The sequence below is a fragment of the Rutidosis leptorrhynchoides genome, chromosome 7 (genome assembly GCF_046630445.1).
Source record: "Rutidosis leptorrhynchoides isolate AG116_Rl617_1_P2 chromosome 7, CSIRO_AGI_Rlap_v1, whole genome shotgun sequence".
Taxonomy (NCBI): domain Eukaryota; kingdom Viridiplantae; phylum Streptophyta; class Magnoliopsida; order Asterales; family Asteraceae; genus Rutidosis; species Rutidosis leptorrhynchoides.
The window spans coordinates 147424820-147438217 of NC_092339.1; the positions used below are offsets into that span (position 1 = coordinate 147424820).

At 34.8% G+C, this 13398-nt stretch overlaps 1 protein-coding gene across 1 annotated transcript; it reads left to right on the plus strand.

Annotated features, from left to right (window-relative positions):
- The first annotated feature begins 3412 nt into the window (after positions 1-3412).
- On the plus strand, positions 3413-13046 carry LOC139856887 (calmodulin-binding transcription activator 3-like). The gene is made up of 13 exons (XM_071845604.1): positions 3413-3519; positions 4082-4201; positions 4446-4561; positions 4733-4821; positions 5217-5259; positions 6456-6651; positions 6771-6884; positions 6967-7190; positions 7369-7854; positions 8312-9003; positions 10409-10985; positions 11648-11986; positions 12676-13046. The coding sequence occupies exons 1-13, from the start codon at positions 3480-3482 to the stop codon at positions 12784-12786; spliced, it is 3147 nt and encodes a 1048-aa protein (XP_071701705.1). The 5' UTR covers positions 3413-3479; the 3' UTR covers positions 12787-13046.
- Positions 13047-13398: the final 352 nt, after the last annotated feature.

Genomic DNA, 13398 nt, shown 5'->3' on the forward strand with positions numbered 1-13398 from the left:
TGATAAACACTAGGTTTGACTCACAAATATACCCCCGAACATTACCCATAACCTCCTTGGCAATAACCCATAATTTCCTTAGCTCTATCCCGCTTGAAAACCATTTTGAAAGTGACACGCTCATAACCTCGTCGTAGTATTTTATGTATAATACTAATTAATAATATTAATAATAATATTAATCTTAATAATAATAATAATAATAATAATAATAATAATAATAATAATAATAATAATAATAATAATAATAATAATAATAATAATACAGAGATAGATAGTAGATATGTGTGCTGAAATGAAATGAAATCGCTCGAATTTATAGATGTGGCCTGGATATGACTGCCATGCGATCGCATGGCTTTACAGCCCATTTCCCATGCGATCGCATGGGATGGGTTTACAGCTCACAATGTTTTGGCCTCTAGTTTGTCGACATATTTTAATATAATATTTATAATATATAATAATTTATATAATTAATTATATATTATATTAAATTCACGTGCATAGTTGATTTGTAATTTTAGTTCCGATAAGTCGTACGTCATCACTCGACTTATGTCCCGGTTCCGGTTTTTCGAACGTCCTATCGTATACTGAGAAAACTTGTACTTTACGTTTCGTGAATCGTACCTTTGTCAAAATATAGTCTTAAATCATCCATAAAATGTACCACTCAAGGTATAACTTATACATTTAAGTGTTTTGGTCATTTACTTCATATCAAAAATGGTTTACTGTAGCAAAGTTACTGTAGCAAAGTCAATTTTTACTGTAGCAATTCACTGTAGTAAAGTCAATTTCACTGTAGCAAATAGTGATTTTCGAAAACACTGTAGCATTTTGGGTACTGTAGCAATTTGAAAATACTGTAGCAAATTAGTGTTTTACTGGTTCATCTTAAATGCTTTAGTTAACTTATCTAAATATCAATCGAATCAATAAACGAATGTTACTATCGTTTACTAAATAACTTGAAATTATATATATGTATATATCTTTTTAATATATAAATCAGTTTTTAAATACACATTGAAAGTTATATATAAATAAATTTTAATAATAAATATTTCAACTCATCATATATATTCAAATAGATATTTAAACCAATAAGTTTAATGTACGGTATCAAACAATTAATACATTGTTACCTTTTCAAGTTATAGTATATATGTATCTATTTACATATAATTGTTCGCGAATCGTCAAAAACAACCGAAGGGTATTTAAATATATAAAAGTAGTTCAAAAATTTTGAGATTCAGTTTTACAGACTTTGCTTATCGTGTCGGAAATGTTAATCATACAAAGATTAAGTTTAAATTTGGTCAGAAATTTCCGGGTCATCACAGAAGGAATCTTTAGTTATATTTTTGTTGCAAGTCTTTACTCGAAACTTACAAATCTTAGAAATGCATTAGGGAATATGGCGATCTTTTCAGAGTAACTAATCTCATTTTCAGAGGGGCTACGAGCAATTGTCTTCATTTTAACAATTTCAGGTGAGTATATATATTACCATATCTCAACTCTTCTATACTATTTTGAGACTGTTATTGTTATTCTGATGCATTAGTTGTGTATGAGCTTCGTTAATTAAGAGTGTTTTGATACATTATTTCACTTTGAATTTTGTTTTCATACCTTAATTTTGAAATTATCAGATATGAATGTTAATTAATTGTCAGTTTGAATTTATAATTTTAAAATATATATTTTATTTAAAATATAATTTTAGGGTTTATAGTTTAGATTTAGGGTTTACGATATAGATTTTAAGGTTTAGGGTTAGGGTTTATAGTTTTAGGGTTTCAAGTTTAGGTTTAGGGTCTAGATTTAAGGTTTACGGTTTAGATTTTAGGGTTAGGGTTTTGGGTTTAGATTTAGGGTTTAGGGTTAGGGTTTAGGGTTTAGATTGAGGGTTAGGGTTTAGGGTTTAGATTCAGGGTTTATATTTAGGGTTTAGGGTTAGGGTATAGATTTAGGGTTTAGAGTTTATCTGTAAGGTTCTGGGTTTAGATTCCAGGGTTTATATTTTAGGATTTAGGGTTAGGGTTTAGAGTTTTTAGGGTTTAAATTTAGGGTTTATGGTTTAGAGTTTAGGGTTAGGGTTTAGATATAGGGTATAGGGTTTAGATTTACGATTTAGGGTTTAGATTTTGGGGTTAAGGTTTTGGGTTTAGATTTAGGGTTCAGGGTTTCGATTCTAGGGTTTAGATTTTAGGGCTTAAGGTTTAGGGTTAAGGTTAGGGTTTAGATTTTAGGGTTAGTGTTTTGAGTTTAGATTTTAGGGCATGGGGTTTGGGGTTAAGAGTTTAGGTTTAACTTTAGGGTTAGAGTTCAAGGTTCAGGGTTCATGTTTAAGTTTAGTTTTGGAGTTTCAGGTTTAGGTTTAGTATTTAGAGTTTAGGGTTTAGGGTTAGTAACTTAGTATTAGGGTTTAGGTTTAGCTTTAAGGTTAACATTAGGGTTTGGGTTTAGCTTTAGGGTTTAGGTTTAACTTTAGGGTTAGAGTTTAGGGTTTAGGTTTAGCTTCAGGGTTTAGAGTTTAGAGTTTAGGTTTAGCTTTTGGGTTTAGAGTTAAGGGTTTCGGTTAACTTTAGGGTTTAGAGTTTGGGGTTTAGCTTTAAATTTACGGTTGAAGGTTTAGAGTTCGAGGTTCACCTTTAGAGTTTAGGGGTTAGAGTTTAGAGTTTAAGGTTTAGGACCGAGTTTAGCATTAAGGAGTATAAAATGCGTAAATATGAGAGTTTTGTTACTTATATTGGGTGTATTTGATATTATGTAATTTAGTTGGGTATATTTGTAATTTTAAAATATTAATATGGGTATATATGATAAGGGGGATGATTCTCACACACACTTTTTTGATCCTCACACACCAATTTATGGAAATGGAGTATTATTAGAAGAGTAAAAGGTTAAAATAGGTGTGAGGATCAAAAAAGGGTGTGTTAGAATCATCCCCTATATGATAATGCCCTTTTGTGTTATTATGGTTGGAGATATTCTTAAAATATCATCATTTCATAAAACCCGCGAAATTGCGGGTCTTTAACTAGTATATTATATTATATATATATATATATATATATATATATATATAAAATAGAGCATGTAAGTGTGAACTGGTTCAGGTGTGAAAGCGCCAAATTTTAGTGGAACAGACGCTGATTATATTTACACAAACATGCTATAAATAACTGTTTTCCATTTTGGCTGCCCTCTTTCTCACCTCTTTCCTTTCTTCCCTCATTTACTATTTCCCGTTTGACGTTTTCTTAATTTCCCCCAAAATCAATCACTAATAACTAATCGAGTTACAAGATCTTCATCACTTGATGACCTAATCAACTTTCACTCCCTGTATGTCTGCTTAAATAGATACGTTTTATCATATATAATCTGAATATATTAAAATATTAATTTAAGTGTTTGTGAATACTTTAGCTTTAGTGTGAGATCTGACTGATTAGTTCATGGCGGATGCTCGTCGTTACGCGCTTGCTGCTCAATTAGGTCAGTTTGACTTCAATTTGTTGTTCGTAATCGTTATTTTGCTTTTACTTTTAGCTTCGCGTCCTTGTAATTTAATTTGCAATAATTAGGGTTTATGGATTTTATATGCTGGTGCATACATATTATCTGTACGTACAGTAGTTAAGAGTAGTGAACTGGTTAGGTAGTATTGGATTAGCAAAGTAGCTGTTTGATTTGTTGGGAAAAAAATTAATGCTGTTTGTAACCAGGATAAATTTGATGGTGCTAGAATAATTTAGAATCTTGAAGTGTGAAAATAGTCAATTAGATGTGTTTGAAGGACTTCGTCTATATTTGATCCGGTTTCAAACATTCGATTGCTAGGTTAGCAAAGTGAATTGCTCATGGAATGTAAGTTAAATTAGTTTAAAATTAGGTGAGGAATGTAATCGGCTTTATAGTATCTTGCTGCTGTAGTTCAAATTTACTTCATTAGTGCAGATAAGATTCTTCTCTTGTGAAGTTGTTTTTTTATTTCTATTATTGTTTCTGTCATTTTTGTTGACTTACCAATGTTGACCAAGTTAGTGGTTAATAGCAGATATTGAGCAAATACTCGCAGAAGCACAACATCGGTGGCTTCGGCCTGCAGAGATATGTGAGATTCTTCGAAATTATACAAAGTTTAAGATTGCTACAGAGCCTGGAAATAGGCCTCCAAGTAAGATTACTGATTACTGAAAGCATGTGGCTTGTTCTACTGAATACTGTTGCACACCAAACTCAAAAACATTATTTTTTTGACTTCATATTACACGGTTTCACTGCCTATTTTTCATTTTATATGTTCTTTCTGCTGTTGTCTTGGGCACTGTGAACAGCTTTAGTATCTAAAACTCTAGAATATGTGATATTATTATTGTTTTGCTTAATGATTTAATCGTGATGTGTATGCCTTCTTTCAGATGGTTCACTTTTTTTGTTTGATCGGAAGGTGCTAAGGTATTTTAGAAAAGATGGACATAACTGGAGGAAGAAAAAAGATGGGAAAACAGTGAAGGAAGCTCATGAAAGGCTCAAAGTAAGCATTAAGAGCAAACTTTCACTTCATTATTTAATATTTAACGATCCTCATTTTTCAATGCTGCATTTTTTTCTTTCATTTTTAAATTTTTGAAGGATTCAGTGTTCCTGAAAATTTCATTTGGTTCAAGAATTATATATTTTGAGTTTTTGACCAAATATTGTGCAGGCAGGAAGCATTGATGTGTTACATTGTTACTATGCTCATGGAGAAGATAACGAAAACTTTCAGAGGCGTAGCTATTGGTTACTTGAAGAGTGAGTAGTATTTCTTTTAAATGAAGAAAAATTATATGCAAAGATAATAGTTGAGGAGATCAAATTGTTAATAAAAAATGAAGAGTACAATCTTGATAACATACCAGTTGACGCTTTTCCCGCTTGTTGTTACCGTATGTTTGTAGACATATCTTCAAAGTAAAAGTTAGAAGACTGAATGTTCACCTATTTGAAACATAGACGATTAGAACTTCAATAGTTTTAACTTATCTCTATTCACGATTCTTTATATATGTTGATACACTTATGACATTTAATATCTGTATTGTAATTTAAAGATATGCTCGTGACTAATAGACATATTAGTTTCCTGTCTCGAAAGGCTTTCTTTAAATTCTGCCAACTGTCTTCTTATACATTTACTGCTGCTGCAGGGAGCTATCCAATATTGTACTAGTCCACTACCGTGAAGTAAAGGTTGGTGTATCCTTGACAATTCTTTTATTGCTATATATATTTCTTTTGTTCTGTGTAATTGTTTTTAAAGTTTTCTAGCCATTATAGGTACGATGTCACTTATACATCTATATGAATTTCCTTCTGTAAATATTAAAAGCAACAGATCCATTTTCATGATGTGTCAAATCATCAGGCTATTCCCACTCTTTTGCAAAGTATCAGTTGAATCTGGTCTCCTATTAGCTATCATTACATAACATTGAATGAAGGGAATGTTCTGTATCAACTAGAATACAAACACTTCCATTAATGTCTAATTAACAGTTGCATTTTTTCTTGGGATGCAGTTGCTAGTAGTAAGAAGCTATAATGTTTGACATATTGTTTTGGCCCAAGTTTGCACGTAATATTTTCCAACAGTACTAGAAAGAAGAGATTGTGTGGAAGAGTTTAGTGACTTACTGACTTTGCTACCATATACAATAATTTCAGGTCATCATGACCTGATCTCACCTGACCCATTAGCTATGACCCGTTACCCGTTCGGTTTATATTTCTACCTCTAGTTTTTAATCACACATAAGTTAGTGGCGGAGGGGGAAAAAAATCCTATAAGCAACATCATTATTTTTTAAATATTATCTTACAGGCTTTTAGTGCTGCAATCTGTCTTTCAAGTAAATGAAACTTTTTTTTCCTCTTAAATGATTACCCTGCCCTAAACTTCAATCTGTAGCCTCCCTTTACTAGTTTACTGGTTCTCTTTGAATCGAAGGAAAATTCTTTACTAGTTGCAGCTGTAGTCATAATACTGCTAATCATCTCTTTTTTAAAAAGAGAGATTGGATGGAAACTAGAGAAGTTTGATTACTCATCTCCTCGTTTTACATATACTTGCAGTCTCTAATCAATATTCAAGAAAATTTAGAAGTTTGATACATGTAATCTATTCACTGCATGTCATCCTTGGGGCCCATGTGTTGTTTTTGTAGCCATTCAGAAGAATCGCAAGCTTTACGTATCATTAGTGTATGGACCATGGTTCATGTGGGGAATTTTACCCTCTCGAAACTTGGTACTAGTCAGTTATCATGCGTATGCTCTCGCATTGGCTAAATCATGCTTGAGAGATAAATCCTGCACAGTTCTATGCTATGATGTCATATTCTTGTATTATAAAGTGATCTAATTTGTAGATTTTGTATAATCATCAGGGAAGTAGGACAAGTGCGAACCGCACCAGAGTTGTAGAAACTACTCCTAACTCCTTGGAAAGTGAAGAGAATATATCTACTACTTCTGAGGTCAATAATTCCGTGTCTTCTAACTTCCGTTCATATAACTACCCAGTGGCTTCACAAACTACCGAAAACAGCGCACAGGCCTCAGAATATGAAGATGCGGAGTCAGGTGTGTATCTATTTCTATTTTTTATTTTTATGGAGTTGGAAAAATGAGCGGGTCAAATGTTTTCCTTACATCGTATATGTAACAAATATGACATCTCTATTTATTTTGACCCGTTGCAGCATATTCTTACCAGTCTACTTCCGGATATAGTCCTGTTCTTAACTTGCAGCCATCAGTTATCCCGAAGACCGAAGATCCACTCTCTATGCCTTATTATCCAGTTCCCTTGTCAAGTAATTTTCAATTCAATTTTTAAAATTTTATAATATTTGAGTGATTAGTTTCTTTAGCTTAATTCTTGCAAATCACTTACAGATGATTATAATGGAAAGTCTCTAGCAAATCCCGACATGAGTTTTATCACACTCATGCAAGGGGACAAAAATGCAAACAATATCGATGGCAGCTTGGCATATGCATTCGAAAACTACAATGCGGGAATTCAGCCTGCTAGCTATCAGCCAACACATCTTTCAACCCAATCATACAACACAGGATTTGATAAAATGCAGGAGTTTAGGGGAAATCCAACGTGGCAGGTATTAATAATTGATAACTACAAGTATATAAATTACTTATGTATGTATTTTTGGGGGTAAAAAATTGCAAGTTTAACTGTTTTTACCTTCATTTTATTGCTGCCAACTAAATCAACTTGTGAACAAAGCACAATCTGACTCTTAACATAAAATTATCTTTTTGTATGAAATTTTGCAGCTTGATGCAGGATATAATAATCAAGAAGTTAGTTATGCAGAGATTTTCAATTCCCTTGAGATGACGAATGCCATTGATCAGCATCCTAAGCCTATTGCACAAGGTAACCTTGAATTACATTCAACAAAAGAAGATGATGGGACATTTCAAAAAACAAATGTGGAGGGTAATTTGAATCCAGATGAGAAATCTGGTTCTTTGAAACCACCATATTTGGAAGGGTTTATGAAGGAAGGTCTTAAAAAGCTTGACAGTTTTGATCGATGGATGAGCAAAGAACTTGGAGATGTAAAAGAGACCCAAACCCAGTCCACTTCTGGGACCTACTGGGAAGCTGTTGAAAGTGAGAATGGTGTTGATGATTCGATTATTAGTCCACAAGTTCACTTGGACAGTTACGTTTTAGGCCCGTCTCTTTCGCAGGACCAACTGTTCACTATTACTGACTTTTCGCCAAACTGGGCATATGCTGGCTCCGAAATCAAGGTACACATTATACCTGGTAAATTGGTCGAGTTTGGTCGAGACGGGTAATGGGTCGAACGGGTCAATTTTATTAGATGGTCTAAATGTGTTTGGTTGGGTTGGGTCAAGACCTGTTTATCAAAGTTTCTTGAACTCGTAAACCCTTCAGATAATAATTTTTTTAAAATTTCGTGAAGACCCCTTAAGACCCATTAAGGACCGGTTGGACCTTATATATATGTTAGGCTTCAAATGGGTCTAAATTGGACCTATTCTTTAACTTTTTTATCGACCCAATTGGTTAAATACCTAACCAAATGGACCCATTTTTCAAGCTATGGGTCTCAATTACCGGGGCTATAGTACAAATAGTTTTTCTTACAACTATCTTATTGGGCTTTATGATTATAAGTCTTGGAAAAGGGTGTGTACATGTGTATTTAGAGAGTATTTGTATTTGTATTTGTATTACAACCAGGTTCTAGTAACAGGAAGGTTCTTAAGGAGTCAACAAGAATTGCAGCATTGTGAATGGGCTTGTATGTTTGGAGAATTAGAAGTCCCTGCAGAGGTTGTAGCTGACGGTGTTCTTCGATGTCATACACCAGATCACAAATCTGGAAGAGTCCATTTTTATGTAACGTGTTCCAATAGGCTTGCATGTAGTGAAGTACGAGAATTTGAATTCAAGAATAATCAAGATATGGATGGTTCAGATGTCATCAGTGGTGACAACTCCAATGAAACACTCCTACACACGCGATTCATGAAATTACTGTCACTTGGATCTGGAAATACGCAAAATTTTGTTGATAGTGTTAATGATCCTGAATTGATGAGTCAACTCAGTTCTCTAATTCAAGATGATAACAGTGAGTGGGACCAAATGCTAAAGTTCTCATCAGAAGATGAATTTTCTTCAGAAAAAGCTAAGTCTCAACTCTTTGAAAAGCTACTTAAGGAGAAGCTGTATTCATGGATTCTTCATAAGGTTGCAGAAGGTGGAAAAGGTGCTAGTGTGTTGGATGAAGAGGGGCAAGGTGTGTTGCATTTTGCAGGTGCTCTTGGTTATGACTGGGCAATTCAGCCTGTGGTTGCTGCAGGTGTTAGTATCAACTTTAGAGATGTCAATGGCTGGACGGCTCTACACTGGGCTGCATGTTGCGGCAGGTAAAAATTGTTGGCATGTATTTAATTGTATAGACTGTATTTGTGACACAAATTGGCCAAAATGGGCATCTTGGGGGTTGAGTAACAGGTCAAGGTCAACTCAGGTACTTATTCAGTGGGGGTTGGGTTAGCTGGCCTGCATGATTCTCTTTGTAGTCTTGTAGAACTTTTAATAATGCTATTTTGGATGCATTATCCATCTAAATACTTTTTGAATGGCATTCAACCTGTTTATCCCATTTGACCCGTTTTTTCATTTAGTTAAATACTTTAGCTTAACCTACTTGACCCGTTGGAGATAAAACCTATCCCTCAGTGACTTGTTTATAGGTAATGGATTGAAATTGCTACATCTAGATTATTTTCTTGTCTGTTTAAAGTTTCAGTTTGTTTAGTCAAATAGGTATTTGCATTGACAGAATAAACAAAGCGGAGAATGTGCATATCAGGTTGCCTATTAAGTATCAATAATCTTGATATACAAACAATTTTATATGTAGTATGTAAAGATGGTCTCATCAGACGAGTTAGGTAATGGTCAAACGGGCTTGCGTATAACATGTCATTTAGCGTATGGGTAGGGCATGTGTACCTGCAAACACTTCTTTTTGGATAACTTAAAAATCAAACTAAATACCTGATGTGTTATTTATGAATTTAATCTAACTCTTGAATATAACTATTTAGGACATTGTAAAACAACAACAACAAAACCCAATACCACATAAGTGGTGTATTGGGGAGGTGAGATGTAGACAATCCTTCCCCTATCCGAGAATAAGACAAGTCATTTCTCCACCCAGAGTGAAAACACTCAAAAGTAGAGAAAGTCATCCCTCTCTCTATTCAACGGAGACCTCCGGCCAATAAGTAAGAAATTTTTAAAAATAAAATAAAATTAAACTAAAAATAAAATTGAGACGCCATGTAAATGGTAAAATCAAATTTCGATGGGTTTTAAATTCTGCCTTAAATTTAATGTAGGCGAGTCAGTCAAGTCGCCAATAAATCGACGCTTGATTTCGACTCAATAATTGCCAAATTTAGGACATTGTATGCATTAAAATAAAGTTTTGGGTCCACCACATTTGACCCTTACCCTTTTATAATTCTTTATTTTGTTTTTATTCGATTTGGCCCTATGACATTGAACACAACCCAAACCAAAGGTTGCAAAAACCGCTAATCGGGGAGTACTTGGTAGGAAGTACTCGTATGTTGACCAAGTTTGACTGTGACCGATTTTGACCAATTTTGACTGATTTTCCGAATAATCCCGAGTTTTGGCCTAGTTTTGACTGATTTTTCAAGTAATCCCGAGTTTGACCGAGTAATTCCGAGTTCTGCAACACTTGAATTATCTGGCAGCAAGTATTCATTTATCTTGATTAAAATGGTTTTGCAGAGAGCGTACAGTGGCTTTCCTCATCTCACAAGGTGCAGCAGCTGGAGCATTGACAGATCCTTCTCCAAGATATCCATCAGGTAGAACACCTGCAGACTTGGCTTCCAGCAATGGAGACAAAGGAATTGCAGGTTATTGTGCTGAAGCAGCATTAAGTGCCCATCTTGAACTTCTTAAATTAAAAGATGCCAATAACGATGGCGATGCATCTGGTTCAAAAGCTGTACAAACAGTCACAGAAAGGACTCCAACTCCATTAAGTTATGGTGATATGCCACAGGGGTTGTCACTAAAGGACTCATTAGCTGCTGTTTGTAATGCTACTCAAGCTGCTGCTCGAATCCATCAAGTTTTTAGGGTTCAATCTTTTCAAAAAAAGCAGCTAAAAGAGCATGGGGGTAGTGAATTTGGATTATCAAATGAGCGTGCCCTTTCGCTTCTTGCTGTAAAGACAACCAAGACAGGACAACATGATGAGCCGGTTCACTCTGCTGCTGTGCGGATACAAAATAAGTTTCGAAGTTGGAAAGGGAGAAAAGATTTTCTGATAATGAGGCAAAGAGTTGTCAAAATTCAGGTGACATATTATTCACTTGTTTTTAATTAATCGTGTGTTCTGGGTTTATGTATGTTCTTAGTACGCTTTCTAGGTTGCTTCAGGTTCATTACACGCATCATCGTACCATAATAGTTGGTGTCTAATGGATGGGTTGTGTAACCCTTCTAAAATGGACGCTTTGGTCTCAAAATGCTTCGACTAAAATTTTTGTATTTTCCATAAATAGTAATGATATTGGAGTAAAATGCTTATTTATTACTCCCTCCATCCCATAAAAAGTGTCTACCTTAGTATTTTTATCTTAAAATTTATACATGTCACAAAATAATTGTCCACTTGCAAAAATAACCAATAAATATTAGAACTCCCCATTTTACCATAATTTACTACACTTCATTTATATTTTAAATAAATTCAGTCAAGCTTACCTTGAATGTAAGGGCAAAACTTGCCTTGAATGTAAGGGCAAAACTGACATTTATCAACTCTGTTAAATCCAACAAAAATTCACAGGGGACATTCTTTTTTGGAACGGAGAGAATATCAACCAAGTTAAGTAAATGCTTTGCGAGGCTTTATATGTTAAAAAAAAAAGAAAAAAAACTTTTTTTGGTGACGTTTGACCCTTTAAATGTAATTTCTATACTGAAGTTAACATAAGTTGTCATGTGATGATGTAGGCACATGTTAGGGGGCACCAGGTGAGGAAGAACTACAGAAAGATAGTGTGGTCTGTCGGAATATTGGATAAGGTGATTTTGCGTTGGAGACGTAAGGGAAGCGGTTTGAGAGGATTTAAGCCTGAACCAATTGCTGAAGGTAGCAGTAGTAATAGTAGTACCATTGAAGCTAAACCTGTATTGGAAGAAGAAGATGATTTTTTCAAAGAAGGCAGGAAACAAACCGAGCAACGGCTACAAAAGGCACTTGCAAGAGTCAAGTCTATGGCTCAGTATCCCGAGGCAAGAGATCAATACCGTAGATTGCTTAATGTTGTCAATGACATGCAGGAAAGCAAGGTAAGTGTTGTTCACGTTTTTCATGCTATACTTGTGGTGTGTATGGATCACACACGAGTCTTCTACAAGTTTGACTTTGACCTTTTTTGACCAATTTTGACCAATTTTCTGAGTAATCTGGAGTTTTGGCCGTGTTTTGACCAATTTTTGGAGCAATCCCGAGTTTGGTCGGTTTGACTAAGGTTTGGCCGTTTTACCGGGTTTGGTATCCTGTTAAAATAGGTTACAGTCGAAATGAATAGCTTTTCGTATGGTGGAAACTGAACTGGTGAGGTTGTGCCATAAATACTATTGTATCAGATTTTAGGGTGTTACAAATATTTAGTGCGGGTAACTTTTCAAAGCGGGTTTGGGTCACTAGATAAGTCTTGGTAAGGGTTGAAACGGGCCCCAGGAGGTTTATTGTGATGTTCGAACACACACTTTCAACCCACTTGACACGATTCTTTTTTAGTTGAATTTTTAACTAGACCGGTAGACCCGACTTGTTGGATGCCAGAACCCTAATTTGTGTCATTCACAAGTTAATGGGTTAAAATTGCCACCTCTAGTTCACATAGAATATAATCTCTTATATTTCCGGTACAACAATTTATTGGCTAAAATCCACAAGTTCCATCTTAATCTCTTCTTATTTGTTTATGTTTTTTTTGGGTTTGTTTCAACTTTTAACCATCGTTTCTCCACAGGCTGTGTATGAAAAGGCCCTGGATAGTTCAGAGGAGACGATGTACTTTGATGATGATCTGATAGACATTGATGCATTGTTGGGCGATGACGATGCCTTTATGACCATATGAGCCTTAATTTCAGCTTATTATTAATATTAATTTGCAGATGCCTTCTTTTACAAACCTTTATTTTGTAAATGGTGTAACTGTTTGACATAGCGCGGGTATTGGATGTGTTAGGGATTTGCATAGGAACAGTTTCATATCTGTACATTGTATGCTGCTAAATGAAATACTTTGACTTGGTTCCAGACAAATATTATTACTGTATTATTAGGAAGAAAATATCTTTTGGGACTGTTTATGACTATTATAGCTTGATTGTTTATATATTTCTTTTTCTTTGTTGTAAAAAGTAAAGTTGTGTGCTAATCATGATAACGGAGCTGGCAACCACACCAAGCATCATCTAAATGTGTTGGCTTCAAGTGTCTTGGCCTCTTGGGTGTGTTTGTTTACATCGCGCTGAATTGAATAATTTAGCGTTAAATGATGAATCATTTAGGGCGATTCGAGCGATCTTCCCTTTCGACGTAGCGCGTAACACTTGCTAGGGCGGCGCTTGCCTACAACCCAGATTCTTCGTCGGTAGAATAGATTGATTCGAGGAGTACTGATGATATTCTTTGAAGTCATCTCACCGTTTGAGGAGGGAGGGAACGGTTGTACTAGAAGGGCTTA

Coding starts and splice junctions, on each gene's coding strand:
- LOC139856887 (XM_071845604.1), top strand. CDS start 3,480: ATGGCGGATGCTCGTCGTTACGCGCTTGCTGCTCAATTAG. Junction 7,855..8,311: donor ATGCTGGCTCCGAAATCAAG/GTACACATTATA, acceptor TATTACAACCAG/GTTCTAGTAACAGGAAGGTT. Junction 10,986..11,647: donor AAAGAGTTGTCAAAATTCAG/GTGACATATTAT, acceptor GTGATGATGTAG/GCACATGTTAGGGGGCACCA.